We start from the raw sequence: 18142 nt of genomic DNA, 5'->3' as shown, positions 1-18142 counted from the left end.
TCCAGGACCACAGTCAATTCCATGGTTTGGTGATTAAAGATGTATATTTTCACCTTGTGCCTAATAAAAAGGGTAAAAAATACTTTCGTTTCCCCAGGGGATTTCTTCTTGTTTTTTTTTCTGCCTTCAACCCAACCCCACAATGAAAGCCAGATATGTCTCAACCTCTGCTGAGTGGTCGATGGAAACAGATTCCCTACAACCCTGTTGATGTCCCAGCACGCTTTCTGTTTCTTCTAGATGTAATGGGGTCTGAGGTGGGGTACCTTTCTGAGAAAAGAAGGGTTGGGAGTATAGCTCAGTGATAGAGAACTTGCTTTGTGTGCGTAAGGGGATGGAGGTGAACAAGTAAGTGACTGAAGCAGAAGATCTATTTTGCACACAGCTGAAAGTCAGTGAATGGTGTGGATTCTAGTGAATGGGCTGGAATGGTTGATCCATCTCACAGAGCCAATTGGGTAAGAATGCCTCATGTAGCTTCTTCCATCCTTGGCTCTGTTGTCACTGGAGAGACTGGTATCCAGTGAGAGCAGTACCATATGTCACGTTAGATGAAGGAGAGTGACCTTGTGTAGTTGAGAATTTAGCACTACAGAGTTAGGCTGCCCAGAACTAAATCCTTGTCTCCACCTGTTTATCCATCAGCAAGGTTCTTAACCACTCTGCTTCTGATTCTTCATCAATAAAAGCTGTGATAATAGTTCCTAACTCAAGCAAGACAAGTGAGTTCAAACATCCAGAAGAAGCAGTGCCTGGCTAAACCCTGCAAGAAGCATTCATTGCTGCCATTCTTAGTGCTCTTCCCTAGGATGGGAGATGCTTTCCCAGAAGCAATCCAGCCTTCCCACACATGCCAGGATAGGTCACAATCACCAGCAAGGGGTATGTGTTCCCACTAATTCACTCTACCTATCGCATACTGCAGGGGTTCAGCCCTCACTCCTTGGTGGTCTTCAGGTTTCAAATGTGTGCTTGTGCTGCAACAGCAACACAGCATATCACATAGCTCATCTTAGCAGGCAGTAAAACAGACTTGATAGGAGCTGCTAAAAATATGTGGCCTTTAAAATATACTCACTGGCTGGGCGCTGGTGGTTCATGCCTATAATTCTAGCTACTGTGGAGGCTGAGATCTAAGGATTGAAGTTCAAAGTCAGCCTGGGTAGGAAAGTCTTTAAGACTATTGCAAATTAACCACTAAAAAGCTGGAAGAGGAAATATGGCTTAAGTGATAGAACACTAGCCTTGAGTATAAAAAGCTCAGGGTCACTGCCCAGGCCCTGAGTTCAAGCTGCAGGAGTGGATCGTACACACACACACACACACACACACACATACAATACACTCATACTGGAGGCTGAATATGATGCTACATTTTAGCAGTTGAGAGATCACAAGTTTCAGGCCAACCTTGGCTACAATAGTACCTCCCTGTCTGGAAAAATAAAGCTGATCACTAGTGGCTTACTAATAAGCCCCACTACTCAGAAGGCTGAGACCGAAAAGTCTGAGAGGCTCCATCTCTAATTAACCAGCAAAACATTGGAATGGAGGTATAGCTCAAGTGGGAAAGTGCCACTCTAGCAAGAAGGAAGCCTTGGGGTACTGGATACCCTCAGACCTGTCAAGGAAAGAGAAAGAGAAGCAGAGAAGAGGAGGCAAGCCAGATGCTGGTGGTTCATCCCTGTAATCCAAAGGCTAAGATCCAAAGAATCACAATTGTAAGGTCTGTACAAGGACACCTCCCTCTTGGCTAAGTCTCCACCTAGTATCTCTTACCTAGGTAACTGGCAGACCTGGAAGCAGTCACCTTCCCCTCCTGCTAGGTCACATCCTGGGCCACCTCTGGTCACGTGTCTCCCATCTGACCTTAGGAGGGTCCCAGACTCTGAGGTCACATCCAGATCCAGTGTGGCCACACCTTTCCCCCACCTAGCCACACCTCTGCCTGTCCCTGGTCTAGATAAGCCCTGGCCCAGAGGTGGGTCGTCCCCCCCTCCCTTTTCCTTTTCAGCCATGCTTCTCCACCATGCATGGTGGGGCAGCAGTTCGGTAAATAAACTTCTTTTCCTGCCTGAATAGCACATGGTGTTCTCTTCATTGGCTACCTAATGAAACCTACCTATTTAATATACCTTACAACAATTTGAGGACATCACCAAATAACCAGCACAAACAGATGTGGTAGAGCGCTAGCCTACACAGGCCCTAAGTTTATACTAAAATACCGGCAACAACAACAACTTTCAAGTGGTAATGCTTGCCTAGCAAGCTTGAAGCCGAGTTCAACTTCCAGTACCCCAAACACCCTACTCCAGTTGAATATCCTTGAGCAGATTATACAGATTATACTCAGAGCCTCATTCCCCCCCCCCCCCCCTTGGTGTCGGTAGTGGGGACTGAACCCAAGGGCATTCTCTCTGAGCTTTTCCTGCTCAAGGCCATAGCGCTCTACCACTTTGAGCCACAGCGCCACTTTCGGTTTCCTGGTGGTTGAATGGAGATAAATCTCACTGAGACGTTCCTGCCCAAGATGGCTTTGAACCTCGATCCTCAGATCTCAGTCTTGAGTGCCCAGGTTTGCAAGGCGTGAGCCACCGGCTCCTGGCTTCCGGTGCGAAGTTTAACCCGTCCTCAGCAGCCGAAAGATGCCTGGTCCCCGCTGCCCCGCAAACTCCGCCCCCAATCTAGATCCCGCCCTCAGAAAAGCCCCGCCCCAACGCAGACCCCGCCTCTTGACGCAGACCCCGCCCGCCCACACCAAGGCTCCGCCCGTTGCGAGAGGCCACACCCACATCTGTCCCGCCCCTTTCCGTCTTCCAGGCCCGCCCCTCCCTCTGGGGCGCAGCGCGGCGGGTGAGCGAGCCCGGGAGTGGGTGGTCCGCGGGAGGGCGGGGTGGGGCCTCCGGGAGGCCGCGCGGAGGCCGGGGGTTCCGGGGGCCGCTGGGCGCCTGCGGCAGCTGGGCGCCTTGCGGGAGGGGGGGTCCCCATGAGGAGACGGTTTTCCGGCCCCCCCTTCCCCGCTTCCGGGGCCGGTACTTTCGCTTTCTCTTCCGAATGACCCGGGCCTCCCCGGAGCCTGGGACCCCCCCGGCTCCCTGCCGCGTGGCGTCGCGCCGCCCCCTGCGCTCCCCACCTCGCCTCTCCCGTCCCACGCGCGGCCCCGGGGGGTGTGATGCCGCCCCGTTGCTGCCGGGGACCCCGGGACTCGGAGGGTGCCGAGCCCGCGCGGGGGGCCGCGGGCCGGGGCTGAGTCACTCCCGGCCGCGCGCCCTCCCTCAGGTGACCGCAGGTGGCCTTCCTCCGGAGCCGCGGCCCCGGGGGGATGGGCGCAGCCAGCCCCGATGGACGACAAGACCAAGAAAGGTGGGCACCGACGCGGGGCGGGGCTGGCGGGACCCATTGCGACCCGACCCGCTGGCTGCCGAGGCGGCGTGGCGGCCGGGCCCGTGCGGGCTGGGGCAGACCACGCCCAGGGGACACTCCTGGGCCGGGGGAGACCTGAGCGCATCTGAGCAGCAGCGCTTCTTGCCTGAGTCCTCGGCCCTTCCACCCGCCTGTGGTGAACCCTGGACTGACTGCTGGAATTACATCTCTCAGAACCAAGCCTAGAACCCTGGGAGGCCTGCTTTCCTTCAGTTCCCAGCCTGTGTGACCTCTTCCCAGAAACCCTCCCTCATTTCCTTCCTTCCTTCCTTCTTCTTCCTTCCTTCCTTCCTTCTCCTCCCTCCCTCCCTCCCTTCCTTTCCTCTTCTTTCCTCCCCTCCTTTCCGTTTTTTTCCTCTTCCCTGTGTTGGACCTGGGGCTGACACTCAGGACCTAGGTGCCATCCTTGAACTTCTGTGTTTGAGGCTAGTGCTCGACCATTTTGAGCTACAGCTCTATTTCTGGCTTTTTAATGGTTAGATATAAGATTCTCATGGACTTTACTGCCTGCGCTGGCTTTGAACCACTCGATCCTTAGATCTCAGCCTCGTTAGTAGCTAGGATTACAGGAGTTGAGCCACTGAGACTTGGCCTTTTTTTTTTTTTTTAATGGTAGTTAATTGGAGATAAGAATCTCAGTGACCTTTTTGCCCAGGCTTGCTTCAAACTTGGATCTTCAAATCTTAGCCTCCTGAGTAGCTAGAATTGCAGGTATGAGTCACCACCACCAGGCACCTGTTTCTTTCTTGCCAGCTTGGATCACCCTCTAATTTTCTTTTGTTAAACTTACTCTTTCTGTCTTCTGCACTGAACTAGGAGTTCAGAGTGTGTGTGTGTGTGTGTGTGTGTGTGTGTGTGTGTGTGTGTGTGTGTGTGTGTGTGTGTGTATCTAAGCCCACTTTCTGGGACAGTGAGTGACACACAGTAGGAGCTGTGTTTATCTTGTCATATAAATGAATAGGAAGTATGGGGGACTCTTAAGTATGAAGGACAAATGGAATCAAATGAACCTGGGGTGGAGAAGAGTGGGACATGTCAGAGAAGGCCTCTCAGAGAAAGGGACTTTTAATCTAGGATTAATATAGGAGCTCACTAGAAAGACACCTCTCACCCTCACTTCCCCCAAAGCAAACCTTGTGTTTACTGCTTCTGTTCTGGCTTTTAGCGGAAGAGATGGCCCTGAGCCTGGCTCGGGCAGTGGCTGGTGGAGATGAACAGGTAGCTGTGAAATGTGCTATCTGGCTGGCAGAGCAGCGGGTGCCCCTGCGTGTACAACTGAAGCCTGAGGTCTCCCCAACACAGGACATCAGGTGAGGAATGCATGGCTGGCAGGGGCTTAAGGTCTCTCAACCCTTGTGGCAGCCCGTGTTTTGTTTGTTTTTGTAGTGCTGGGGACTGCACCCATGGCTTCACTGTCAGCTTGTACTGTCAGAAGATTTAGCTTCAAACCCCAGTTCTGTCACTAAACAGTTATGAGATACAGTATATATATTTCCCATTTCAGTTTGTTTTCTCGTTTTTTAAAAATGGTATAAAACTATCTGGTTAGGAGATATTTTAAGATGTGGGGCAGAAAAAAAAAACAAAACCAGATCAAGTGGAGGCTAATTTTCTTCCATCTCATTATCCTGCCATTCCTGGCCTCCATCCTGAGGATTGCTTATGCTTGAAGATAGCTGCTCCAGCTGCAGCCATCCCATCAGAGGGAAGGAAGGAGGGAAGCCTTTTTTTTTGGTGCCAGTCCTGGGGCTTGAGCTCAAGGCCTAGGTACTGTTCCTAAGCTTTTTTGCTCGAGGCGAGTGCTCTACCACTTGAGCTACACCTCTACTTCTGGCTTTTTTTTTTTTTTTCCTCTTGGTGGTTAGTGATAAAGAGTCTCACAGACTTTCCTACATGGGCTGGCTTGGAATCACAATCCTTAGATCTTTAGTCTCTTGAGTCGCTAGGATTATAGGTGGTGCCAGCTGGGAAGACACTTCTTAAGAACATAATTCAGTTCACATACTTCTATACAGTTATTACAGAGCAGATCTTACTTTCACAACCATGCTCAGTTTGAGTGGAAGCTGTGAAAGCCAGCCAGGCATCTAGCTAGAACTCGGGAATTCTACTTGATGAGGGAAACAAGGGAGAATGGATACTGAGGACTTCTTGCACATGTGTGCCACCATGCCCAGCTTTTCTTTTCTTTTTTTTTTTTTTTTTTTGAGTCCGGTCTTGGGGCCTGAACTCTGGGCCTGGGCACTGTCCCTCAGCTCTTCAGCTCAAGGCTAGTGCTCTACCACTTGAGCCACAGCGCCACTTCCGGCTTTTTTCTTTTTGCTTATGTGGTGCTGAGGAATCGAACCCAGGGCCTCATGCATGCAAGGCAAGCGCTCTACCACTGAGCCACCTTCCCAGCCCCTGCCCAACTTTTCTTGACTTTTCGTTAAAGCTCTCTCAGTTCACTTGCAGATGCACAGTAGTTTGCTCTGTGAGATGAACTGCTGCTGCAGCTTGGAGGATAGTAGAAAGCTCCATGTTGCTTCCAAGTGTGACTTGTGAACCAGCAACATGGGCAGAATTTTGGGTCCCACCTGAGACCTGTCTTCTGAGAGGCTCTGGCCAGCAGAAGGTCCCCGTTGTCTGGCTTAACAATATATTCTTCATTTTATTTTGTCAGTTGTGGGGCTTGAACTCAGGGCCTAGGCACTGGCTCTGATCTTCTTTTAGCTCAAGGCTAGCACTCTACCACTTTGAGCCACAGCTCCATTTCTAGGTTTCTGGTGATTACTCCTTCCTTCCTTCCTTCCTTCCTTTCTTTTTTGTTGGTTGTGGGGCTTGAACTCTGGGCCTGGGTGCTGTCCCTGTGCTCTTCAGCTCAAGGCCAGCACTCAACCACTTGAGCCACAGCACCACTTCTGGAGGTTTCTTGGAGATAAGAATTTCATGGACTTTCCTGTCTGGGCGGGCTTTGAACCACAATCTTCAGATTTCAGCCTCCTGAGTAGCTAGAATTACAGGTCTGAGCCACTGGCGCCTGATGCAATATATGTATGATCTTTTTAATGTGTTGGTGAATTCAATGTGCAAGAATTTTTTTGGGAGTTTTTGCATTGATGCTCATCAGAGATTCACCTGTAATTTTCTGCTGTGTCTCCAGTTCTTCTCCACCCTAGATCTGTTTCCTTTGGGGTCAGCTCTGTTTTTTCACCAAGACCCTTTTCTTGATTTTTTTTTTTTATTATAAAGATACTGTACAGAAGGGTACAGTTACATGAGTAAGGTAATAATGAGTACATTTCCTATCAGCATTGTTACCCCTTTTTCTTGCTTCTGATCTTCTAAAAATGTGTGGGAATCCTTGAGAACGTTAGTGGTTAGTAAGGCATACTGCCTAGGCCCTAAGTTGAAGCCCCAATCCTGCCACACGCGCGCGCGCACACACACACACACACACACACACACACACACACACACACACACACACACACACACACACACACACACACAAAGTTGGTGCTAAAATACCAGGCTGAGGTTGTAGCCCAGTAGTGAACCACCTTCCTCACATGTGGGATTCTCTGGGTTTGATCTCATCATTGTAAAGTAAAAGAGCACTTTGGAATACTACTACTTGGATTTAAATCCTGCCTCTAACAATTCCTCCTTATGCGAGCAGTCAGGGTCTCATGTATCTGTGTGTAATAAAGTGGTACAGTTCCTGCTTCTTGGGGTGGTTGAACAGATTAGTGCACTCCAAGGACACTGAAGAGTCTTGGCTTGAGGTTAGAAACAGCTGGTGGTGGTTTGACTGAGAATTGGTGGTAGATAGGCCTGGGAGGCCTGTGGTGCACTGAGCCTGGTTTATTCTAAAAGTGTGAGTCAGCCAGGAGAGGATGCAGTGGTCAGATAGAGGAGGAAAGTGAGGGGTACAAGAATCCAGGGAGACCCTCCTCTGATTGGGGCTGAGCATGCACACACTTGCATGTGCGTGCAAACCGGTCACCTGGCTAGAGCTTTGGGCCTGCCTTCCCTGCAGGCTGTGTGTGAGCGTGGAGGATGCCCAGATGCACACTGTGACCATCTGGCTCACTGTACGACCAGACATGACAATAGCCTCCCTCAAGGACATGGTGAGTGAGGGTGCTGAAGGGAAACGGGGGTGTTTCTGTTTCCTGGTGCATCCTCTCTCTCTGGCCTTCCATTCCCACTCTCCCTCTCGGGGTGTTCCTTCAGGTCTTCCTGGACTACGGCTTTCCACCCACCCTGCAGCAGTGGGTGATTGGGCAGCGGCTGGCACGAGATCAGGAGACCCTGCATTCCCATGGGGTGCGGCAGAATGGGGACAGTGCCTACCTGTACCTGCTGTCAGCCTGCAACACCTCGCTCAACCCCCAGGAGCTGCAGCGGCAGCGGCAGCTGCGGATGCTGGAAGGTGAGGCCCGGTCCACAGCGAGGCCCTGGCAGGGTAGCCCTTCGGGCCCACAGGCAGAGGATACCACCTGTGGGGAAGAGGGGACACGGGTATTAGTGAGCATTTCACGGAACCAGTTGTCCATTTCACGGACAACAGCTGGCATGGTATCAGGGGCCAGGTTGACTGCTGCTGTCAAACTTACCAGCTTTGTGACCCTGGGCAAGTTCATTCCTGTCTCTGTTCCTGTTTTCTCTATTTGTAAATTGAGTGTGAGGCTAATTACAACTAGTGTTCATTCTAAACTTAGTACTTGCGCAGTATTTTAGAGTTGTAGAAAGTTAGAGGATTGTCCAAAGAATGGTGCAGATTTCCCATACACCTTTCATATTTTCATTCTTTAATGTTAACATTTTACCTCATTTTACTTGCTTTATTTATTTATTTGGGTCCAGTCATGGGGCCTGAACTCTGGGCCTGGGCGCTGTCCCTCAGCTCTTCAGCTCAAGGCTAGCACTCTACCACTTGAGCCACAGCGCCACTTCCCGCTTTTTTCTTTTTTGCTTATGTGGTGCTGAGGAATCGAACCCAGGGCCTCATGCATGCAAGGCAAGCGGTCTACCACTGAGCCACCATCCCAGGCCTTGACTTGCTTTATACAAGAAAATTTGAGTCATTCTGTGTTCCTCTCCCCTAAAAAATGCTTTGGCATGGGTTTCCTTAAAAAGAAGGGTCTCAGCCGGGTACTGGTGGCTCATGCCTGTAATCCCAGCTACTCAGGGGGCTGAGGATCAGGGTTCAAAGCCAGCCCAGGCAGGAAAGTCTTGTGAGACTATCTCTAATAAACCACTCAGAAAAATCTGGAATTGGCACTTTTCTGGTGGTTTATTGGAGACAAGAGTCTCAGGGACTTTCCTGCTTGGGCTGGCTTTGAACCTTGATCCTCAAATCTCAGCCTCCTGAGTAGCTAGGATTACAGGTGTGAGCCACCAGCACTCAGCTCCCAGCCCCTTCTGATCTTGAGACTCCTCTTGTCCTTTGACTCCTGAGCTGACTTTTAAAAGGTCCTGCATTAGCTGGGTGCTGGTGGCTCATGCCTGTAATCTTAGCTACTAAAGAGGCTGAGACCTGAGGATAGAGGTTCAAAACCAGCCCAGGCAGGAAAGTTCCTGAGACTCTTATCTCCAATTAATCACCAGAAAACCAGAAGTGGAGCTATGGCTCAAGTAGAGTGCTCACCTTGAGCTGAAGACCTGAGGGACAGTGCCCAGGCCGAGTTCAAGTCCCATGACTGACCAAAAATAAAAAGTTCTAGCCCTTCCTTCCTTCCTTCCTTCCTTCCTTCCTTCCTTCCTTCCTTCCTTCCTTCCTTCTTCCTTCCTTCCTTCCTTCCTTCCTTCATTTCTGTGTCAGTAGTGAGGCTTCTTGAACTGGGTCTGGACACTGCCCCTTAGCTTATTCACTCAAGGCTGGTGCTCTTCCACTTGAACCACAGCTCTATTTCTGGCCTTTTGGTGGTTAACTGGCGAGAAGAGTCTCACAGATTTTCCTTATCCAACTGGCTTTGAACCTTACTCCTCAGATCTTAGCTTCCTGGGTGGCTAGTGTTACAGGTGTGAGTCACTTGAGGTACCTACCTGCTTCCTTTCTTTTTGGCAGGAGTGCCCTTGTGAATGGAGTAAGTCTGTTTGATCAAGCCTACTTCAGTGTAGTAGTGTCCCTCTCCTGGTGTCCTTTAGGTGGCCTGGGAAGAGCTATGCAGAGGCACAGTGGTGGGTGCACTAGGGCCAGACCCTGGGGGATCCAGGGTGTCCACCTGACAGGACAGGCTGGAGACAGCCCAGGAATGAAGGGAGGGTAGCAGGGAGGGCTCTGCCTGGCTGCTCAGGGTGTGGACATGGATCCACTATCCCTTTCCCCTTCAACAGATCTGGGCTTCAAGGATCTCACATTGCAGCCACGTGGTCCTCTGGAGCCTGTCCTTCCCAAGCCTGGTGCCCCTCAGGAGCCAGGACAGCCAGGTGCAGAGCCCCCACCAGTAAGTGGCCACCTTCTGTGTTCCTCTGACCCATGTGCCTAGTCCAGCCTCTCTCCACTCACAGCCCATTGCCTCCAGGTGGGCTGGCAGTGCCCAGGGTGCACCTTCATCAACAAGCCCACGAGGCCTGGCTGTGAGATGTGCTGCAGGGCGCGACCCGAGGCCTACCAGGTGCCTGCATCCTACCAGCCTGACGAGGAGGAGCGAGCACGACTGGCTGGCGAGGAGGAGGCGCTGCGCCAGTACCAGCAGGTGGGTGCGCATCCTGGGACAGACCGGAAGGCGCTGCCTGGGCCTGGAGGGGGACCCACTGCACCTGGCGGGAGGCCTGGGCCAGGAAGGGAGCCAGCTGTACCTACCGCGCCTCTTGGCTACTGCCTTGCCCCTCTGAGTACACTGCTAGCTGTCACCCTGCACTGACTCTGAACCACCCACTCTGAGGTCACCCTGAGCACATTCAGTGCCCTTCAGATTCTTCACTTACTCTGCCCCATGTGGGCTGCGTCTCTGCTCCTGCCTTTAATCCCTCCCTTACCCCCCCCCCCCCCCCCCCCGTGTTCCTGGTTGTCACCTCAACACCCCAGCTGTAACTCTGACTGTACTTAGCCATGACCTCACCCGGTTGTCTGTGACCTTGCTCCTTCTCTACCTAGTGACACCTCACCCTGGACCCCACTCTTACCCCAAGGCTATCCTCTAGCATTGGCTCACCCCTGCCTTCCTGTGACCTGGCTCCCCACTGTCCCCTGGGGTGACATGCCCCAAGTGTTACCCTGGAATCACGGCTTTGAACCCATGCCCCAACCCTCGCTTTGACTCAATGTCTGGCCCCATCCGCGATCTGGCTGTGCACTGGCTTTGCTCCTCCCATTCTGGCTCCACCAAGTGTCCTTACCACCACTCTGCCACCCCTGGCTCACCATTCAAAACCTCTCCTGGCTGACACCCGCGGCAGCTCCAGCCCGGACCCCTCCTGCCCCTCGGCCTCCTCAGCTGCCTTCCAGCACCCAGCTTTGCAGTTCCAGCCTCCCTCCTCCCCACCCCTCTGCCCCTGCTCTCCCCTGCCCGGACTCCTGCCCCACCACCCCAGACCCTGACCCACCCCACGGCCCCACCCACCCATGTGCCCAGCGGAAGCAGCAGCAGCAGGAGGGGAACTATCAGCAGCATATCCAGCTGGAGCAGAAGAGTCTGGTGCTGAACACGGAGCCCGCTGAGTGCCCGGTGTGCTACTCAGCGTTGGCGCCTGGCGAGGCTGTGGTGCTGCGAGAGTGTCTGCACACCTTCTGCAGGTGCGACCCTGCCCCACGCCCCTGTGTACCCATCCAGGCCCCACCCTAAGTGGATGTGGGTGGGGCTTTGCACTCACCCTTCTGATTGGATGCCCAGAGAACTGCACTGTAGACTCTACCTCTCCAGTTGCAGATGAAAAAGGAGGGGTAGAGAGTGGCCCATTGACTTAGCCAGGGCCGCAGTTCTGAGGGTCAGGGCCTCCTCCCTCACCTGTCCCTTGTCGTCTTGTCTGTGTAAGGGCATGGGGGCCTGCCTGGCAGGCTTACTTCCACCTGTCCTTCGCTGCTGGACAGTTGGCCCCTGTGAGTCTCCTGTGGAGCATTCCCACCCCGGGGCTGGGAAATGGTGCTCATTCCCCACAGTGGTGGAGCTGCCGGAGTGCCAGTCTCCCTTCCTGCCTCCTGGAGCTGCCATTGTGGTGGGAAGGCCATGTTAACCCCACAGCCACTGGTGCCTGTACTGTACATGGAGTCAGAAATAGTGGTGTCAGAAGTGGTGGTTTTGGTGTGATGGCTTGGCAGCCAGAGGCATGGGAAAAGGGAATTGAAGAGTAACCCATCTGGGAGTGCTTGAAGAGGGGCCCTGGATCAATCTGTGCCCAGCAAGTGTGGGTGGCCAGCCTGAGCCTAACCCCTGCATTTCCCTCCCCAGGGAGTGCCTGCAGGGCACCATCCGCAACAGCCAGGAGGCGGAGGTCTCCTGTCCCTTCATTGACAACACCTACTCCTGTCCTGGCAAGCTGCTGGAGAGGGAGATCCGGGCGGTAAGGGCAGGAAGGGATGGGAAGGGAAGGTCTGCAGGCTGGGAGCTGGCGGGCAGCACTGACTTGTTTGCTGCAGTCCCATTGGCCAAACAGATCACATGGCCAGGTGGCATCTGTGTGGTTGGCACCGCAGCAGCAGTCTTGTGCTGCACCTGTGCACTGTTGACCCTGTGGTTGAGATCGTTAACTGCCAGGCTCCCTTGCTGACGGCTGTGCCTAGAGCAGGTCTTCTTCCTTCTCTAGGCCTCCATCTCCCTGACTGTAAGGTGATTGTTGGATATGATTTCCAACTTTAAAACTGCTGGGAAATGGCCTTTCCAGAAGTGGGCATTTTGAGCTCCCTGGCCAAAACATGGAGCCAGGAGGTGGCCTGGGTTTAGAAGGAACACCCAGATTCATACACAAGGCCCCAGGTGGTTTCTGTCACTCCTGCCTCTCTTCCGTGACTCTTTCTCCTGAGGACCTCTCCTCCCCAAGCCTCCCTAAGTGTTTCCTGGAGGTGAGACGGGGCTTGGCCCGGGAAGAACCAGGCTCACTCTGACATCAGAGCAGCTCCTGGTCCCTGGGGCTTCTGAGCAGACAACTCTGGCTGCTGGCTGAGGTGGGCTTGCTGTAGCCAGAGACCCTGAGACTGACATTCCTTTTGTTCTCAGCACCATAGCCACAGGCCTCTGGATTTTCCCAGGAAGTCTGTCTCTGCTAGGGGGACCACCTTGGGCCAGTGTTCACTGAGGGCTGCAGAGCCCTGGGGAGCCATCGGAGCTGACCCAAGCCTCAGCAACACGGAGGGGTCGGGGAGTGGGGAGGCGAGGGTCACGGACTGAGGCAGTTGGCGTTGTTTTTAGAGAAACAACAAGCAACATGCCTGCACCACAGAAACCCAGATCAAACATCAAAAAGGAAAATCACCCACAGTCCTGGGCCCCAGGGAGCCTCTCATTGTATTTTGGCCCGTTGCCCTGTGTTTCTGGGTCTACATGTTCTTAATGTCCTCTATGAGAGAATATTTTGCACACAATAAAATAGACCCATTGTAAGTGTGCAGTTGGGTGCGTTTTAACAAATGTAAGCCTCACAACCACCACCCAGTCAAGAGAGAACTTGGGTGTGAGGGTTCCCTCAAGGCCAGCAGCAGAGCTGCCTCAGTTAGCTGTGCTTCGGAACCTTTGCAGAGGTCATCCCTAGTGGTCAGTGGCGCTTGAGGGAGCCTGCTTGCTCCTCCTCAGCCAGGCCACTGTCTTTGGAAAGGCTGAGGTGGTAGCACTGTCTCTGCCACAGCACTATTCTTGTGGAACAGATGTACCAGGATAATGATTTCACCACACTACTCACATTGTTCATTGAAATTTTGTCCATTTTCCTTTTACTGTGGTCAGATAAACATAACATAACATTTATTGTTTTGTTTTGTTGGTACTGGGATTGAACTCAGGGCTTCACACCTGCTAGGCAAGTGATTTTCTTTTTGCTTTCAGTTTGCTTTTCAGAGTCTTACGTTTGCTTGTTTGTTTTGTTTTATTCTGGTCCTGGGGCTTGAACTCAGTGCCTGGGCACTGTCCTTGAGCTTTTTTGCTCAATGATGGTGTTCTCCCACTTGAGCCACAGCTTGAACTCAGGGCCTAGGCATTGTCCCTCAGCTCTTCAGCTTAAGGCAAGCACTCTACCACTTGACCCACAGTGCCATTTCCAGTTTTTTGGTGGTTAATTGGAGATAAGAGTCTCACAGACTTTCCTGCCTGGGCTGGCTTTGAACTGTGAGCCTCAGATCTCAGCTTCCTTAGTTAGGATTACCGGTGTGAGCCACTGGTTCCCGGCTGAGTCCTATGTTTTTATCCAGACTGTCCTGGGATCTTGGTCCACCTACCACAACTCTCCAACTAGCTGGGGTAGTGCGTGCTCCACCACATCTAGCCCCATTTAAACCACTTTTAAGTGCACAGTCAAGGCATTGCTGTGGAGCCGTCACCTCCCTCGTCTTCAGAGCATTAGCCTTTCTGGGTGACATTTTTAAGCATGGGAGGGTTGGGTGAAGAGCCGAGTGTGGGTGGGGTGGGAATTGAGGGACTAGGCTAGGCTTGTAGGGAGTGTGCTTGCTGGAGGAAGGTTGGCTGTGGGGTTTCTGAGCTCGAATGAGCAGAGCATGCATATCCGTGGCAGCTCCTGTCCCCTGAGGACTACCAGCGCTTCCTGGACCTCAGCGTCTCCCTGGCAGAGACCCGCAGTGCATTCAGCTACCACTGCAAGACCCCCGACTGCAGGGGCTGGTGCTTCTTTGAGGATGATGTCAATGAGTTCACCTGCCCCGTGTGCTTCCACGTCAACTGCCTGCTCTGCAAGGTGGGCAGGACCTGCTGCCTCCACGTCCTCACCCAGCTAGCTCACGGCACTTCCTGCTCCGTGCCCTGGGAAGGTAGCCCTGTGGGGTCAGGGAGAGGCCCTGGCCCCGGCCCCGGCCCCAGCAGGTTCCTCAGCTCTACATAGGCCTGACCCAGTACAGAGCACTAACTGAGCCCCATCCTGAGCTCTGATCCTGGACCAAGACTTGGCTGTGGACTGAGTCCAGACCCAGTTATCCACTGAATCCTGGTCCCCATTGTGCAACATCCGTGTCCAGGTTCCAGATGAGCCCCTGCTCCAACCTCAGCCTGCGCCCTGGCTCTGGACCAAGTGCTTAACTTGGCCCCCATGGAAGCCTAGCTCCAAACCATACTTCAACCCTAATCTGAACTGAGCTCTGACCTCAAACCCAGACAGCCCTGCCTGATCTTCCCTAGGCCGCTTTGGCTGTGTGCCCTTGGAAGCCACCCACTAAGGGGCAGCATTCTCTTGGGTCTTCCCTGCTTGCGGCTCTCTGTGCCCTCTTCTGAACTGTGACGGACACAAGGCCAGCCTGGGCTACATAGTGAGAAGCTGTCTCGAAACAAAAAGCTTTGTGTCCTGTGTCCTTGCCCTGCCCTGCCCCTCCCCTCCCCTCCCCTCCCCTCCCCTCCCCTCCCCTCTTCCAGCTTCCTTAAAAAAAAAAACCCTTTAAAAAATGGTTACTATAAAGGTGATTTACATAGGGTTACAGTTATCTAAGTCAGGTAATAAGTACATTTCTTTCTGGACAAGTCACACCTTCCCTTGTTCTCTCCCAGTTTTTCCCTCCTGTCCACCCACAAGTTGTATAATTCATCTTCAGCAGTGTTTAGCGAGTACCACTTCTAGTAGCTTTTTTTTTTTTTTGAAATATCTTTTATTTTTTTCTTTTTGCTTATGTGGTGCTGAGGAATCGAACCTAGGGCCTCAGGCATGCAAGGCAAGCGCTCTACCACTGAGCAACCCCAGCCCCTTATTTTATTTTTTATTTTTTTTATTTTTTTGTGGGGCTTGAACTCTGGGCTTGGGCGCTGTCCATGCGCTCTTCAGCTCAAGGCGAGCACTCTACCGTTTGAGCTACAGTACCACTTCCAGTTTTCTAGTGGCTTATTGGAGATGAATCTCATGGAGTTTCCTGCCTGGGCTGGCTTTGAACCATGATCCTCAGATCTCAGCCTCCTGAGTAGCTAGGATTACTGGTGTGAGCCACCGGCACCCGGCTTTTTTTAAATACCAGTCCTGGGTCTTGAACCCAGGGCCTGGGCACTGTCCTACTTGAGCTGCTAGAACTGTTCCACTTGAGCCACAGTGTCATTTCTGGCTTTTTCTGAGTATGTGGTACTGAGGAATCAAACCCAGGGTTTCATGCATGCTAGGCAAGCACTCTACCCTGAGCCACCTTCCCAGCCCCTTCCAGCTCCTTAATTGAGTCCTGGGGAAGCTTCTCACCCAGAGTCCCTCACTCCTGCAGGCCATCCACGAGCACATGAACTGCAAGGAGTATCAGGACGACCTGGCCCTTCGGGCTCAGAATGACATGGCTGCCCGGCAGACGACGGAGATGCTGAGGGTGAGGCAGGGCCAAGGGCCAGGGGATCTGAGAGCTGGGGTTGAGAAAGGGCCACGTTTGTATGTTTCTGGAGGCCTGGCCCTCCCGGCCACACTCCTGTTTGGAGGTGGGAGTCAGCCAAGAGGCCCGGTGGACGTGGGAAGAGGGCCTGGTGGAGAGGCCTGCTGTAAACCCAGGAGGGCGACACTGCTCCCTGGGAGTGGGCCGCTTAGCACCTGCCTTGCCCCAGGTGATGCTGCAGCAGGGCGAGGCCATGCACTGCCCGCAGTGCCAGATTGTGGTGCAGAAAAAGGACGGCTGCGACTGGATCCGCTGCACGGTGTGCCACACGGAGATCTGTTGGGTCACCAAGGGCCCGCGCTGGGGCCCGGGCGTAAGTCCCTCAGGAACAGGGCTGGGGTTGGCCTTAGAGGGAGCTTGGAAAACTACAGCCCATACGCCAAACGTAACCGACTGCCTGTGTTGTACAGCTCACGAGCTCTGCACTTTTATGACTTAAGTAGTTTGGACATATCAAAAGACTAAGTGCAAGTGGTTTTTGCCTATATTAGCTCAAGAAACTGAGATCCAGAGGATCAAAGCCAGGACAGAAAGTGTGTGAGACTTTGTCTCCGATATAACCAGCAAAACCCAGTCTGGAAATGTGGCTCAAGTGATAAAGAGTGTCAGCAGAGCCAGCAAGCCGAGCCAAAAGCGCAAGGCCTTGAGTCAGCACCATAGCGCTAGGGGGCTGGGAAGGTGGCTCAGTGGTAGAGTGCTTGCCTTGCATGCCTGAGGCCCTGGGTTCGATTCCTCAGCACCGCATAAGCAAAAAGAAAAAAGCCGGAAGTGGCGCTGTGGCTCAAGTGGTAGAGCGCTAGCCTTGAGCTGAAGAGCTGAGGGACAGCACCCAGGCCCAGAGTTCAGGCCCCATGACTGGACGCCCCTCCCCCCAAAAAAAAACCCAAAAAACTGTAGCGCTAGCAAAATATAAAAAGGTGTAATACTTCATAGTGTAAAAATTGTTTATTATATATAACCCAGGACCACTACTAGACAAACACTCAACCTACTTGAGCCATGTCTCTAGCCTCGAAAACATAAGATCCCTGAAATGGGAACAGTAGCAGGGCCTGTCTCAGGCTTCTCGTTAGAATCAAGGGAGGAAAATGCAGAAGTACGTAGCAGAGGGCCTGCCACCGGTGAGCACCTCGCGCGTGGAGGCTGGCGTCACTTGTGTTGTGCGGGAGGCGGGGGAAGCCCCCTCCCGTGGCCCTGTGCTGGCTGTCCATACATGCAAGGCCCAGCTACTCGCTTCTGCTCTTGGCCAGGGGGCTGAGGCGGCCCAGAAAGGGCTCCCTGGTGGCTCCCAGCAGGCAGGATGAGGGGGCGTCCTTGGAGAGGCTGCTCTGGGGGGAGGACCTTTGGGACCGTGGGGAGGGGTGGGGAGGGGGGGTGCCTAGTCTGGGCTGATGGAGTGGTCACCACCTTGACTCCTCTTCTCTCTGTCTCAGGGCCCAGGGGACACCAGTGGGGGCTGCCGCTGCCGGGTCAATGGAATTCCTTGCCACCCCAGCTGTCAGAACTGCCACTGACCGAAGGTGGCGGGACTCCACACCAATCCAGCCTTACATCTGTAGGCAGTTGCTGGGCAGGTCTGGGCCTGGAGCTTTGGCCTTGGTTTTGATTTCTGGCCTGTGAGAGGCCTCTGTGCTTGGCATGGCAAGGCCTGCACTGCATGGACGGCATGCTCATCACGGATCTCGCAAGGCCTAGCCCGAGTCGGCTGTTGTCCAGTCACATCTGCCCCAGTGCCTTTGCCTTTCCTCGGGGCTCACTGGCTGGACCTCTTAGTGCCCTTGGCAACTCTCTCCTCTGCCTGATGCCAGCCTTGAAGCAGCCCCTGGCCAAAGGTCTCACTGGCGGGAGCCTCTGAGCTTCCGTAACTCCATTCTCCTCCCGTGTCACCTTTGCCCCGGACACAGAGCCCCTGCTGTCTCCCCTGCTTGTCCATTTTTGGGGTAACTTTGCTCTGCTGTTGTTATTGGAGGCCTGGTGCCTCTTAGAGCTGCTGTGAACCTGTTCAGAGCCAGAGAGAGACTGGGCAGGACTGAAGCACAGCGCATTGGGCCCAGCTCTGTCTCCTGTTCTGCCACTTGAAGTGAATTAAAATGGTTTTCCAGGAGGGAATGTGGACTGTCCTTGAAAGGGGTGACTGTCGTGGGCCAGGGTTCTACAGGCAGGCCCCATGTGGAGGTCTCTGGGAATGGGTCCGTTGTTTTCAGTAATGAGGCTGACCATGCAGGGAGGCTGTGGCAG

General features: G+C 53.4%; 1 protein-coding gene across 3 annotated transcripts; it reads left to right on the top strand.

Moving 5' to 3' along the window:
• Positions 1–2810: 2810 nt before the first annotated feature.
• Positions 2811–18008, top strand: Rbck1 (RANBP2-type and C3HC4-type zinc finger containing 1). 3 transcript variants are annotated; one of them, XM_042694541.1, is made up of 13 exons: positions 2811–2856; positions 3283–3366; positions 4592–4736; positions 7448–7541; positions 7645–7843; positions 9751–9860; positions 9939–10112; positions 10992–11152; positions 11805–11916; positions 14074–14253; positions 15746–15844; positions 16074–16217; positions 17338–18008. In XM_042694541.1, the coding sequence occupies exons 2-13, from the start codon at positions 3345–3347 to the stop codon at positions 17416–17418; spliced, it is 1521 nt and encodes a 506-aa protein (XP_042550475.1). In that variant the 5' UTR covers positions 2811–2856; positions 3283–3344; the 3' UTR covers positions 17419–18008. The 3 variants fall into 3 exon arrangements, with proteins under 3 accessions (XP_042550475.1, XP_042550474.1, XP_042550476.1); XM_042694540.1 differs by lacking the exon at positions 2811–2856 and having other exon boundaries at positions 2922–3366; XM_042694542.1 differs by lacking the exons at positions 2811–2856; positions 3283–3366; positions 4592–4736; positions 7448–7541; positions 10992–11152 and having other exon boundaries at positions 7646–7843.
• Positions 18009–18142: the final 134 nt, after the last annotated feature.

The sequence above is a fragment of the Dipodomys spectabilis genome, unplaced genomic scaffold, assembly GCF_019054845.1.
Source record: "Dipodomys spectabilis isolate Male_0828 unplaced genomic scaffold, ASM1905484v1 ptg000175l, whole genome shotgun sequence".
Taxonomy (NCBI): Eukaryota; Metazoa; Chordata; class Mammalia; order Rodentia; family Heteromyidae; genus Dipodomys; species Dipodomys spectabilis.
The sequence above is the reverse complement of the archived record's forward strand: the minus strand, read 5'-3'. Positions and strand labels throughout refer to the sequence as shown.

What these genes read in the sequence shown, in the direction of transcription:
- Rbck1 (XM_042694541.1), top strand. Translation starts at nt 3,345, where the DNA reads ATGGACGACAAGACCAAGAAAG. An exon ending in TCCCCAACACAGGACATCAG is followed by an intron (nt 4,737 to 7,447) that starts GTGAGGAATGCA and finishes CCTTCCCTGCAG; the next exon opens with GCTGTGTGTGAGCGTGGAGG. An exon ending in TGGAGAGGGAGATCCGGGCG is followed by an intron (nt 11,917 to 14,073) that starts GTAAGGGCAGGA and finishes TATCCGTGGCAG; the next exon opens with CTCCTGTCCCCTGAGGACTA.